Genomic DNA, 14055 nt, shown 5'->3' with positions numbered 1-14055 from the left:
ACACAAGATTTATATAAAAGGCTGCCTTTATGTTGTTGTGTGTCAGTGCAGTAATTGAGGGCACAACGCACACTGGATCAGCGGAGGAGTCAAGTTACAATGGATGCAAAAGAATGTCACCAGTCATCCTCTCAAAAGGACGAGCTAGTTTTCCGTGACCCCTTGGCCTCGGCACGTCATGGGTCGTTAACACCAGCATTCCCAACAAACAATATCAACTGTGGAAAAAAAAAACCCTTCGGAAATATTTGTTCAAGTTAGGCTATATTCTCCATTTTGGACTGTCTCTGCTCCTCCACACTAAATTCCTTCGCTGACTTTTCATGGCTACCCAAGCTTTACAGTCCATAGACAAAAAGAAAAATTAGGAGGCAACAAATCAAGCCTTTGCTAAACGGGAAACCCAAAACAATCAGGGCATTTTTTCCAGCATTGCTGTTACTTTCCCTGTTTTCTGTATGACCACCCATTACTTCAAGTTTTCACGACTCCACCCTGGATTGGCATTAATATGTGATTACTCCAATGTATTAACCTATGTTATGTACTGAAAATTTTACCTTTCAAAACTTTTCCCTGTTCATACTACTCCGCAGCATTTTGGCTATAGATTTGCATTGTTGGAACCCTTAGAGATCCTGCCACCCCGCCGACCTGGTGCGGAACTGAACCAAACTGACCAGGAGGGTTCCAGGTTCGACCCTCAGTTTGTTCTGAGTTAGCTGATCTCAGTTCAGGGCAGCAGGAGGGGCACAACAATCAACCTCAGTACCTCCAGGCTAGGGAGCGGAAAACAGCTGTAATTGCACCTCTACAACAACAGCTTGCATTGATAGAGCAGCCTTACCGGAGGACAATGTCCCAAGGCATTTCACAGAAGCGTAATCAGTCAAAAATTGATGCCGAGCCAAAGAAGGAGATATTATGAGGGGTGGCTAAAAGCTTGGTCAAAGAAGTGAGTTTTGAGTAGGGTCTTAAATGAGGAAAGAGAGGTGGAGAGGCGGAGAAGATTAGGGAGGAAGTTCCAGTGTAGGGCCTAGAAGATTGAAGGCACAGCTACAATGGTGGGGCAAAGGGAGTGGAGGATGCACAAGAGGCCAGAGGTGGAGGAACACAGAGTTCTCAGAAGGTTGTAGGGCTGGAGGAGGTTACAGAGAAAGGGAGAGGCAAGGGATTTGAACACGAGCAAGAGAATTTTAAATTGGAAGTGGAGGGGGGCCAGGAGCCAATGTAGTGAGTACAGGGGTGATAGATGAATGAGACTTCATGTGAATTAGGATACGGGCAGCAGATTATAGGATAAAGTGAAGTTTATGGATGGGAGGCTGGCCAGGAGAGTATTGGAGTAGTCGAGTCTGGAGGTGGCAACGGCATGGATAAGGGTTTCGGCAGCAGATGGGTTGAGGAAGGGACGGAGTTGGGTGATGTTATGGAGGCGGAGGTAGGTGATCTTTGTGGTGAAGAAGAAATGGGGTTAGAAGCTCTGCTCCGGGTCTAATAGGACATCGAGATTGCTACCAATTGGCTTCAAGCTGAGACAGTGGCCGGGGTAGGGGGGTTGGAAGTGGAGACAAGGGCATGAGGTCTGCGGTGGGGATCAAAGACAATGGTTTCAGTATTTCCAATATTTGACTGGAGGAAACTGTGACTCATCCAAGACTGGATGGTGGATAAGCAGGCTGACAACACAGAGACAATGGAGGGAGGTGGTGGAGAGGTAGAGCTGGGTGTCATCAGCGTACATGTGGAATCTGACACCATGTCATCAGATGATGTTGGCGAAGGGCAGCATGTCAATGAAGAAGAGGAGGGGGCCAAGGATAGATCCTTACCTGACTCTTGAGGTAACGGTGCTGGGGCGGGAAGAGAAGCCATTGCAGGAGATTCTCTGGCTACGATTGGATAAGTAAGGGTGGAACCAAGCGAGGCATGTCCCACCCAGCTAGAAAACAGAGGAGAGGCGTTGGAGGAGGATGGTGTGGTTGACCATGTCAAAGGCTGCAGAGAGGTCGAGAAGGATGAGGAGGGCGAGTGCATCACAGAGGATGTCATTCCCTAATCACTATCCAGTGACTCATGCTAGAAAGGGCGCTCGTGAATGTCGGGTGAGGACAGAATCTGGCATGACTGTGCTGATCCCCATGACTGCACACGACGACTCTCACTGCTGGCAACTCGGACGAGCTATTGGGCAATGGAAGCTGCTGATGAAACCGATCTCCAGCATGAGTCAGTTCCTTCAGGAAAAGAGTATCGGAAAGGTAAAAGGAGCTGGTATCCTTACAATATCACAGCATATTTTTGCATTAGGTCGTAAAAAAAAAATTGTTTCTGGTGCCAGAGTACCACAATGCTCCTCAGACGGTTTTCATTATAATATGCGAATGCCAGTTTTAATGTGTTCACAGTAATATATTAGTATCACACTGAGTGAACCCCCTCTTGGTGTATTTAGCTGAGTTTTCAGCCAATACATAGGTTAACTGCCAAGATAATAAAAGACCCCAGCTATATTTCTAGGTTTGTTCAGTTGGCTCTATCCTGTCCCTGGTGTCCTGTAAAACAGGCCCCAGATAGTCAAGTGCAACTCCACACACGACTGCAACTGGGTTCACAGTGGCTCGCTGGGAACAAGCAAAAGAGTTTCGATTTCTGAAAAATGCTAATGGATCGATGGGAGTAATTGAGTGCAGCCGCAGAAACCCTGAGCTGACGCCCAACACAAGTCCTTTAATGGTCCCAGTCAGGTTCAGCAATCCTGGTCCTTTCTCTTAAGAAGTCGGAATCAGAGTTTTACAATCAATGGAGCTCTAATTACCCATGCTTAGAATTAAACAGCCACCGACTAAATCTGAAATGAGTGGTATAAACCATAATTTTAAAAATAAGCTATTAACAGTAACATGCCATAAATCGATGTGTACAGCGGTAACACTAACAACACCTATCGACAAAAAACATCAATAGCCACAATTCCCTCTCACTACTTAAATACAAAATAACTGTTGTGGAAATGAGAACACTGTAGTCCAAGTGGAATCCTGCCTTCAGCAGTGCGGAGGTGAAAGGGTTAATTTAATTTTAGCCCGTATCGTAGATGGCCTAGATTCACACTGATTCGCTATTTGCCAGGCCGCACCTAGGTTTTTATTTTGAATGGCAATGTAAACTCAACAAAGCAGGGAAAGGCTGGGCTTGGCTTGAGCACATGGCATCAGCACTGTGAAAACAAGACCTGTTCAGCTAGTCCAGCTGTTTCATTAACCCTTCAGTGGCTCATTACAGCTCTTTGCTCCAACTGTATTCCACTCCCACTAAATGCAGCTAGGAAAAAAAGCAGGATGGTTTCAGTAATCAATGTTTTCATTGAATCATACTGCAGAGGAGGCTGCCCTTCGGCCCGTCGTGCCTGTGCCAGCTCTTTGAAAGAGCTACCAATTAATTCCACTCCCCTGCTATGGAATTATAGTATTATAAAAAGGGACTGGATTCATATTCTGATTAAAGAAGTTAATAGGGAAGATAAGAGAGAAACTATTTCCTCTGGTGGGGGGAAGTCCAGAGCAAGGGGGCATAACCTTAAAATTAGAGACTTGCAAAGAAGGAGATATTGATTGAGACTGGTAACTAACAGCTTGGTCAAGGAGGTAGTTACAAACCTGAAATATCTGGTAATACACAGTACAAGAGAGCAATCAAGTTGAAGCAATGTATTGTGCCAATTACTGTGACTGGGTTTTACATAGAAGATCATGTCTAGCATCCTTTTCTCCAGCTTCAGAATTCCCTGGGTACATATATTTTTTAAAATGTGCAGACATATCATCTGGAGGGTGCACGGAAATTGTAAACGAACTTGTACATTTTAGAACAGCAAAACTTTAATGAAGCACGCAGAGGTTACTTAATGCAATACAAATCGCAGCTCAGATCGGCAGTCTCCGTGTCAATTTCAGGTCAGTTTCACAGGTGCAATGGCATATTTATATGGCGGAATGCCACGATTTTGCCAGGGGGGAGGTGTGGAGGGGGAACATCCACTACTGCAGAATTCACCCCGCCAGTGTTATAGGGCATAATCCACACCAACAGAGGAAACATGCGCGTGGAGTTCAGGCGGGGCTTTGCCATTTCGAGAGATCGCAGTGAAAGTCACAGGCAGCCGCTGGCGGGGGTACTCCTGGTGGTTTCATCACATGACCTCCCAACTCTGACCAACCCACCCCGGGCAAAGAGCCTTTTTTTTTTACCGCCATCTTCAATATTTTTCTAACTAATAAACAAAAGTGTTCGACGAAAATGGGGGGAAAAAGCACACCGTTTTTTTTTATGCCCCTATGATTTTATTTTTCTCCCGGGTGTTGCTCGCAGCAGTGATCAGGATTTTAATCTCTTGACACGCACCCACCCACCCCCCCCCCCAACTTCGCCCATCTGAAGCCCCAAATGCTAATCCCAGTCGGTTTCACGGATGTGAACCTGCATTCCCATCTCCTGTCGTTTTCCCTTCTCCATAGAATCTTACAGCACAGAAGGAGGCCATTCGGCCCATCATGCCTGTGCCGGCTCTATGTAAGAACAATCCAATTAGTCCCACTCCCCCGCTCTTTTGCCCTGTAATTTTCTTTCCTTTTCAAGTATTTATCCAATTCCCTTTTGGAAGTCACTATTGAATCTGCTGCCACCGCCCTTTCAGGCAGTGCATTCCAGATCATAACAACCCACGGCATAAAATTAAAATTCTTCTCAGCTCCCCCCAATTATCTTAAATCCGTGTCCTCTGGTTACTGACCCTCCTGCCAGTGGAAACAGGTTCTCCTTATTTACTCCGTCAAAACCCCTCGAAATTTTGAATGCCTCTATTAAATCTCCCCTTAACCTTCTCTGCTTTAAGGAGAACAATCCCAGTGCCTCTAGTCTCTCCACATAACACCCATTAAAAAAAGAATGAGGATTTTGATCTGAGACCATTAACAACCTGGAACAAAGTTGCAGTTTAGAAGAGTGGAAACATCAAGATTTGTTATACAATTAGTTACAAATAGTGGACGCAGCAAACAAACATGCTGCTCCCTGCCAACTGATAGGGCGGCACGATTGCTAAGCCAATGCGGTCACTCTTTGTTTGCAAGGCGATGGGGTAACAGTCAATCATTTTGTGTTGGTTAGCAAACAAAGTCACAACTGGCCACGACCTGCCATGCGATGACAGGTTCCAGATGTTTTGAGCGGGAGAATTTACATCCAAGTCGCCAGGATATTACCGCGGTCTGTTTTATAGATCATTTCACCAAAAACTTTGCAACAGGTTGTAACTGCTGATTCCTAAGCTTGGTTGTTCATTCTGACAGCAGACTTAACATTGACTGTAAACCCAAGAAGCGATTACGGTTGAGAATTTTTTTTTTTTTACCTTCATGAGGGTGTGCGACCCAGAGCTGTGCCATCTGGATATTTGTGGGGTTGGGTCCACGGAAAGAAGGGTCAGAGGGCAAAGGAGCAGGGGATCCATGAGGTGCAGTCGAGGTCCCTAGGCCACTGGCAACGAAACCCCCAAGAAAAGGAGTTGAGCCACCGGAGTAGGCATCACCTGATTTGGGGAGAGGGAGGGGAAGGGGGGAGAGACAGTACAGTCAGGATCTGCTAGATTATTGTCCACAGTATTACCACTCTACAACACAAAAAGCCCTACTTACACTCAATTCAATTCTGAATTAAAAACGCAGCAAAAGCAAGCAGTGTATAATTTACTCTTACTGTACATTATCGTAGCGAAAAACCTCCCGCCTCCCAATGCCTTTTCAAAACCACCTTCTGAGCTACTGGATTGTAACGAGGCTGGACTTAAAAACAATGCCAGTTCCAATCCCTGTCCTTATATCCTACACCTACAGTGCACTTCACAGTGTGCGTTAGACTGTAATTTGATAGTGTTCAATGCAAGTATTCGTTCGGGGGCAACGACAACGTTACAAACATTGGGGAGATTAGGCTCTGTCCCAGTTATTCCAACCCCCAGTGCAAGTTTTGAGAATCCTAGAACATTAGGTACTGTATTTGTTTTTGAAAATATGTATTTAAATATCAAACGAGACTGCAATCTATTTTCTATATGGAAATTGAAAACAAGAAAAACTTAAGTGGCTTACAAGCAGCAACAAGTCACGTTTATTAAAATGTAAATTTTCTCCCTCTCCCCCTTCCTTGTGTAGATGAGGTAAATGGCTTCCCTTCCCACTAGTTCTGATTGTGCAGTAATCAGAGGCACTGGCTTACAGTGACTGAATAAGTCACAAATTCCACGCTTATCACGTCAGATTCCTCGATTCCATGGTGCTTCAGGGATTGGGATCTGCAATTCCGACCATTTTCAGGTGAAAACTACAAACCAGTGGCCTTGCCCGAATAGGAAAAGACGCTGTGCATTTATGGACGGCATAAAAACAGGAAGATTTGAGGAGGTAAACAGAGGGCAGAGCAGTAACCTGGCAAAGCCACTCGTATGACAAAGGATACCTCTTTGAGTCCATTAATGCCACTTGAATTAGAATATGGACTCGTCCAGTTATATTACATCGCTCTTAACATGCAGGGTATATCGAGTTACTTCACTGCTGTCAAACCCTCTCCGATCAGTTGAAAAACAAAATGTACAACGGCCCATCTGGTTACATGCATCTACAAACCGTGGCTCAGTGGGAGCACTCTCGCCTCTGAGTTAGAAGAATGTGGGTTCAAGCCCCAGTTCAGGGATTTAAGCACGTAATCTAGGCTGACACTTGCAGTACTGAGGGAGTGCTGCACTGTCAGAGGTGCCATCCTTTGGGTGAGACATTAAACCAAGATCTTGCTACCCAGTCAGATGGACGTAAAAGATCTCACGGCACTATTTCGAATAAGAGTAGGGGAGGTGTCCTGGCTAATATTTATCCCTCAACCAACATCACTAAAACAGATGATCTGCTCATTATCACATTGCTGTTTGTGGGACCTTGCTGTGTGCAAATTGACTGCTGTGTTTCCTACATTACAACAGTGACTATACTTAAAGTACTTCATTGGCTGTAAAGGGCTTTGGGATGCCCTGAGGTGCTATATAAATGCAAGTTCTCTCTGACTGAACACCATCTGCTATGACAAACAATTTAACCTGGGCTACAAATATCACCCACAAAATTGCAACTGAGGGGGAATGTCAAAGGCTGGGATGAGAGTACTCCCGCAAGGTCAGGAAAGCAGGCTATCATGCAAATGTTAGGCCCAAAAAATCCACTGTGCACAAAATGCACTGTGGGAGTCAAAGGTCACGATTTCACAGCAGGAGCTCAGGTACAAAAAGGCAATGTTAAAACCCACAGTACAAAGTGTTTTACTCATAGACTGGCTACTTCCTTAAACATTGCTGCTTTCACACCCAGCCTCTGCTTTAATGGGAAGCAAACGTGGGTGAATTCACCACAAGACTCCTAGGCAGGGTCATGCTGTGCGTGCATCATGGTTCTTGAACGGAACATTTAGCCATCTGCAGCCCTTCTGTTATGAACTCAGGTACAGGTAATCGCCAAAAAAAAGAATCAAAGCCAGCTCGAATTGCAAAGGATCCTGCACCATCCCATAGAATTGTAAACAATTTTACAACACCAAGTTATAGTCCAGCAATTTTATTTTAAATTCACAAGCTTTCGGAGGCTTCCCCCTTCGTCAGGTGAACGATGTGAAAAATTCACCTGACGAAGGAGGAAACCTCCGAAAGCTTGTGAATTTAAAATAAAATTGCTGGACTATAACTTGGTGTTGTAAAATTGTTTACAATTGTCAACCCCAGTCCATCACCGGCATCTCCACATCATGACATCCCATAGAAGGCAAGGTTCGAGTTTGGATGCACTCAGTAGTTAGTCAATTTTACACTGTGTTAGTCACATCCTGTTGGATTGAATGGCAAGCTGGTGCTTTTGTTAAAGTATTTTAACTCTGCTGCTACCACTCTTGTGTTCTTCACGGATTTAGCATAAAGAGCATTAGGTTGCGAATATGGGGAGATTCCTATACCCTCTCCCTTCCCTTTTACCAGTGGTAAATAAAATCCCTTCTACAACACATGAATGCTGCAATCCCCAACCTGACAATTGTACTTGTTTTACACTAGCAATTCTCAGAACAGTCATCTCTGCTTTCCCAGTGGCTTAGTAAATTCTACATCGTAAGTGTTGAAACTGAACTGTAGCAAACAGGGAGATTCCAAGCTCTGTCTGCACTGCATTAGGGGATCCCAGCCGGTGATATGGGGCCTTGTCTGCGGAGGTGGGAAAAACCCGTCTGAGGTTCTCACTCCAGGACCCTATCCAGTGATTCCTGCACGATTGAGGGTGGGATTAGGCTTGGCTGTGATGCCCTCTGCGGTCGAACAGACTGCCTGCACTTACTGTCTAGGCTCACGCTTGAGGAAAGACCACGCTTTTGAGGCGCCAGAGGGAGCCTGTAGAATTCTACCCCAGCGTGAGTTAGCAGCTTGGGGGGCGGGGGATAGCAGAGCGAGAGAGAAAGAAAAAAAGGAACAGAACTTGTATCCCAGTTACCGGATTCAATTTGAGCGGGGGATATATTCACATAGGCTAATATAAAATTTGCACATCACGATTAGAACAGGGGATTCTCCCTGGTGCTCTGGCCAATATTTAACTCTCAACCAACATCACTTAAAAAAATAGATAATCTGGTCATTATCACATTGCTGTTTGTGGGATCTTGCTGTGTCCAAATTGGCTGCTGTGTTTCTCTACATTACAACAGCGACTACACTTCAAAAAAAGTACTTAATTGGCTGTCAAATGCTTTGGGACGTCCTGAGGTCATGAAAGGCGCTATATAAATGCAAGTTCTTTCTTTCTTCCATTTTAATAGCCAGCCATCAACACGAGAACCTTTCTTTCAAAAAAAAATTCACACCATTTGTGTGGAGTGCTGAAACCAAGATATTTCTCAGTTGGCTAAGTAATAACCATTGTTGTCTGGCATTGCTTAATTAGATCTGGTTATCGGAGTTAAATATTAGGCCCAATAATGACTGTACTTGTTTATAAAAGAGCCTTGCTAGGTACAAAATACAAGAGATATTCAAGATTCATTTTATGCTAACTAGGCAGCTGGTAGGAACTCACGAACAATCTGTTCTAACTGCTTTTAAGGAATGCAAAAAAAAGTGGTTTGTATTTAAAGAAAAGCACTGACTACAGGCAAAAAAACCTGACACTATACTTTAGGGAGAGGTGCCAAATATAAACCTCATGTTTTTCCCCCAACTGCTGAATTCTATTAAAAAGCCATGTCTTAACACTAAGTGACATAATCCCATGTATCTTTGCCATAGTTCCTCGTAAAAAATGTGAATTCCATCCGTAACATTTTCTGCCTCACTCCAATCTTAGCAGTTCCTTCGAGGTTGAAAAAATGTTAACATGATGCTCAGTATCAAGGAATCATTGTATTTCACACACTTATGCCAAGATAATAGTCATAACTGCTTTTTTGTCTTTTCTCCTATGCCCTCCATCTTAAAGTTCCTGCCTTCTCTTGGTCCTAGTGCCCTCCATTTGCTACGGCCGGGGTCTTTTATACTGGGTCTTCCTCTATTTAATATACTGTCTTTACATTGCATTTACCACTGCAATGCTGAAGCAGTTCAGCAGTGATGTAAGCAGTGAGGCATGGTTACACTGCAACCTCACATTGGTGTGGAATGGGGAAGCAGAATGCTGCACATTTATGTATTCAAATTACTTAGAATTACATAGCATGTACAGCACAGAGACAGGCCATTCGGCCCAACAGGTCCATGCCGGTGTTTATGCTCCACATGAGCCTTCTCCCACCTTTCTTCATCTCACCCCATCAACATATCCTTCAATTCCTTTCTCCCTCATGTGTTTGTCTAGCTTCCCCTTAAATGCATCTATGCTATGCTAGCCTCAGCTATTCCTTCGGGTAAGCCACTCTCTGAGTAAAGAAGTTTCTCCTGAATTCCCTACTGGATTTATTCGTGACTATCTTATATTTATGGTCCCTAGTTCTGGTCTTCCCCACAAGTGGAAACATCTTCTCTATATCTACCCTATCAAACCCTTTCATAATCTTAAAGGCCTCTATCAGGTCACCCCTCAGTCTTCTCATTTCTAAAGAAAAGACCCCTTAAATGTAGTTAGGTTCTACCAATTGAAAAAAATTAATGGGACAGTTGACTCTCACTCAATGCAAACTGAAAACTGCCCATCAGAGGGCACAACTGGTAAATTCAAAAGCAGACGTCACAAATCAGCAAGGCCAGACCATAATTTAGGAGCACTCATCCTCCCTCCAACACGGCACATGCATTCCAGAAGGGGTGTAGTGGTTCTGTTACTGGACTAGTAATCCAGAGTCAATGCAAGTTCAAATCCCACCAGGCAGTTTGAAAATTTGAATTCAGATTTTAAAAATCTGGAAATAGATCAGTAAAAGTGACAATTGTTGTAAAAACCCAACTGCTTCACTAATGTCCTTTAGGGACGGAAATCTGCCGTCCTTACCCAGTCTAGCCTAAATGTGACTCCAGTCCCACACCAATTGGCTCTTACCTGCCCTCTGAAATGGCCTAGCAAGTCACAAATCCAAGTACAGATGGGCAATAAATACCAACAATGCCGACATCCCAAGACTGAATATTTTTTTTAAAAACTGTGCTCCTGAAAATCTCAACCCAAGGCACCACAGTATAAAGTAAAAGTTAGTCCTCACTCCATTACACCTAATCCCAAAGCACCAGACATGACACATCTAGGCCCCGTCTGCTCTTCAACTCCCAGGAGGAAGCCATTACTCAGAGCTCTAGCACTGCATTCCAACGCACACTTTTAGGAGGCCAAACAGTCTTGCTTTTTAATTCATTTGAAGTAATGATACCTTGTTCGACAGCTGACTCATCCCAGGCTTAGCCCAGGATTAAAGAGCAGCGCAGAGTGTTGCAGGTGGAAAGCAGCGATATTAGTCAGAGATAGAACAACCAGAAATAATAGAGCCACCCAGTCAATGCGGTGCTTGTTCCACGCCCAGCTTAACGCCAAAGGTTTTATACATTTAATTTTCCACTTAAAATAGGCTTGTCGTAAGCCCAGAGACTTTCCCAACCCTCGCTCTCAAATGGTATAAAATCACCTTTAATTCACTAGCTGCTTCTGGTATGTTGGCAACTGCTCAAGAGCATAAATAGCAACTTCTTTTTAATAAAAAAGGATTTGCACAACCATTTTTCTGAGGAGAGAAACCTTTGGCAAAACTCTGAAAGTCAGCCGCTCGCAGATATCGTACAGATATTCCGGAGACAGTTCCGAGTATGACAATATTTGAAAGGAATTTAGTCCTTGATGAGGGCGGAACTTGTTAAGTTTGGTTAACATTTTGAAATGATGGAGTTTTTATCAACAGAAAGTTGGGCAGGGTTGTAAAATAAGAAAAGGGCAGGTCAACAGCTGGCTAAAAACATCCAGGCCTCAATTTACATTAACAACCTCCGTGTTTTTATACGCCTTCAAAAGGGAGCTGGCCCGGTTCTTGACTGGGGCAGAAATCACATCTTATAAAAGTAGATGAACAGTTAACATAAACATGGTTCATGTGGTCTCCTGGACTGGTTTTGATCGCCTTGAGGGCGGAAGGGTCAGAGAGGAATTTTCACAGATTTTTCTCCCCCCTTTTTGGCTCTGGATTTCTTTTTCTGTTTTTCATCTCTCCCAGGAGATTACATGGCTGAAGGGGGGCGGGGGAGGTAGGAAGTGTCCAGTCACGAAGCTTCAGGTATCATCAGAGTGGGTCAGGCTTGATGGACCAGCTGGTGTTTTCCAGTCTGTCATTTTCATAAGTACAATCTGCAGCAACTTCCTAGTGCTATCTCCCTCTCCTCCCTGCCCCCTATTTTTCTCCCCTCTTCTCCTTGAAGGCGCTATCTCACTTGGTGGTACAGTTCCATGATCACTGACTACCCCGCTAATACCTTGTACATGTAGCCATTCTTCACGTGAGCCCTGATGATAAGTGTTGGCAATGAGGGGGAAAGACATCACAATCAAGTCTGTCCGCACCAGACGTCCACACACATGCGCTCTTCAGCAGGGGTTGTCGGATAGCTGGAACTGCGGCTGGTTTTATTTCCCTCTGTAGCCCAAGGCACTGATGCCAACTGTAGCACGCCAGCTGAGACCAGTCAACTCGGAATAAACCAGGAATTGAACCTGGGGTCATAGAATCATAGACTCTTACAGCATAGAAGGAGGCCATTTGGCCCATTGTGCCTGTGCCGGCTCTTTGAAGCAGCGATCCAATTAGTCCCACTCCCCTGCTCTTTCCCTATAGCCCTGCAAATATTTCCTTTTCAAGTATTTATCCAATTCCCTTTTGAAATTTATTATTGAATCTGCTGCCACCACCCTTTCAGGCAGTGCATTCCAGATCATTACAACTCGCTGCATAAAACAATTTCTCCTCATCTCCCCTCTGGTTCTTTTGCCAATCTGTATCCTCTGGTTACTGACCCTCCTGCCAGTGGAAACAGTTTCTCCTTATTTACTCCATCAAAACCCTGCATAATTTTGAACACGTCTATTAAATCTCCCCTTAAACTTCCCTGCTCTAAGGAGAACAATCCCAGCTTCTCCAGTCTCTCCACATAACTGAAGTCCCTCATCCCTGGTACCATTCTAGTAAATCTCTTCTGCACCCTCTCCAAGACCTTGACGTCTTTTCTAAAGTGTGGTGCCCAGAATTGGACACAATACTCCAGCTGAGGTCTATCCAGTGATTTAACGGTTTAGCATAACTTCCTTGCTTTAGTACATCTATGCCTCTATTTATAAAGCCCAGGGTCTACAGGTTTCTTAGCAATTTAATCTCCATTTACCAATTAAGCCACAACTTTGGAAACTATCTTGATCCAAAGAGGAACATTTCCATTTTGCAACATTAATACAGACTGAACAAACGAGAAAGTATTTGAGCATAAGATTCACACACACATGGATACAGTAGACACTACCACTCTATCCTGAAAAGCCATGTATTTTGTATGTAATAACTAAGTGTTTACTTCTTTTAACTAATCAACAAACAGGTTTTTATGAAGAACAGCAGTTAGACAGTGTTTGCACAGTTACCCTAATATATTCTTAGCCTGAGGAAACACATGGGTGTTGGGGGAGGGAGGAAGCAGAGAAGTATTTCCTAATTGCTAATTTTTGCACAACTTCCCCTGCAGAAGCTGAGTAATGTGCCTTTCTGCAACTTCCTCTGCCCTGCTAAGCAACAAGCTTGAGCATAATTAAATACAGAAGATGAGTTCAACAAATGTATATATACATACATATACATATTTATATATATACATGTGTGTGTGTATATATATGTATTAGTTCTAATATTGTAATTCTAAATAAGGTCCAGCCAATCTTCCCCAATGAAGTACTTTTGAAGTGTAGTCACTGTTATAATGTAGGAAACATGGCAGCCAATTTGGACACAGCAAGATCCCACAAACAGCAATGAGCGATGACCAGATAATCTGTTTTAGTGACATTGGTGAAGCATAGAGATTGGCTAGGAGACCAGGGAGAATCCCCCTGCTCTTCTTTGAAATAGTGCTGCCATGGGATCTTTTGGTCCACCTGAGAGAGCAGATGGGGCCTCAGTTTACCGTCTCAACCAAAAGACAGCACCTCCGACAGTGCAGCACTCCCTCAGTGCTGCATTGGAATGTCGGCCTGGATTATGTGCTCAAGTCTCTGGAGTAGGACTTGAACCCACTGAACCTTCTAAGTCTTGCTGAGCCAAGGCTGACACTTAAATGGTGTTATGGTTTATTACCATTAATCCAGAGGATCTTAAATCCAGACTAATGGAAGCTGTTTTTAGGTTGGGTTTAGTGCCGTGTTAGTGCCAATCGTATATCCGGTGGCAATGCCAAAATAAACCTGCCTGATTTGCTTTGGCCAGGGTCTTTTATACCGGGTCCTCCACGAGGATCCAGAACGA

At 44.1% G+C, this 14055-nt stretch overlaps 1 protein-coding gene across 6 annotated transcripts in view; it reads right to left on the bottom strand.

The window, feature by feature from the left end:
* tnrc18 (trinucleotide repeat containing 18) overlaps positions 1-14055 on the bottom strand; it is a 154764-nt gene that overhangs the window by 87127 nt on the left and 53582 nt on the right. For 5 of the 6 annotated variants that reach the window (XM_068002869.1, XM_068002868.1, XM_068002870.1 and 2 more), the window contains exon 3: positions 5414-5590. The exons of the other annotated variant lie outside the window; for it this stretch is intronic. In XM_068002869.1, the coding sequence (XP_067858970.1) occupies positions 5414-5590 (177 nt within the window). The remainder of the gene's footprint in view (positions 1-5413; positions 5591-14055) is intronic. 6 annotated transcript variants of the gene reach the window in all.

This window comes from Heptranchias perlo, chromosome 22, assembly GCF_035084215.1.
Source record: "Heptranchias perlo isolate sHepPer1 chromosome 22, sHepPer1.hap1, whole genome shotgun sequence".
Classification (NCBI taxonomy): domain Eukaryota; kingdom Metazoa; phylum Chordata; class Chondrichthyes; order Hexanchiformes; family Hexanchidae; genus Heptranchias; species Heptranchias perlo.
This window is presented reverse-complemented; position numbering and strand designations above follow the sequence as displayed.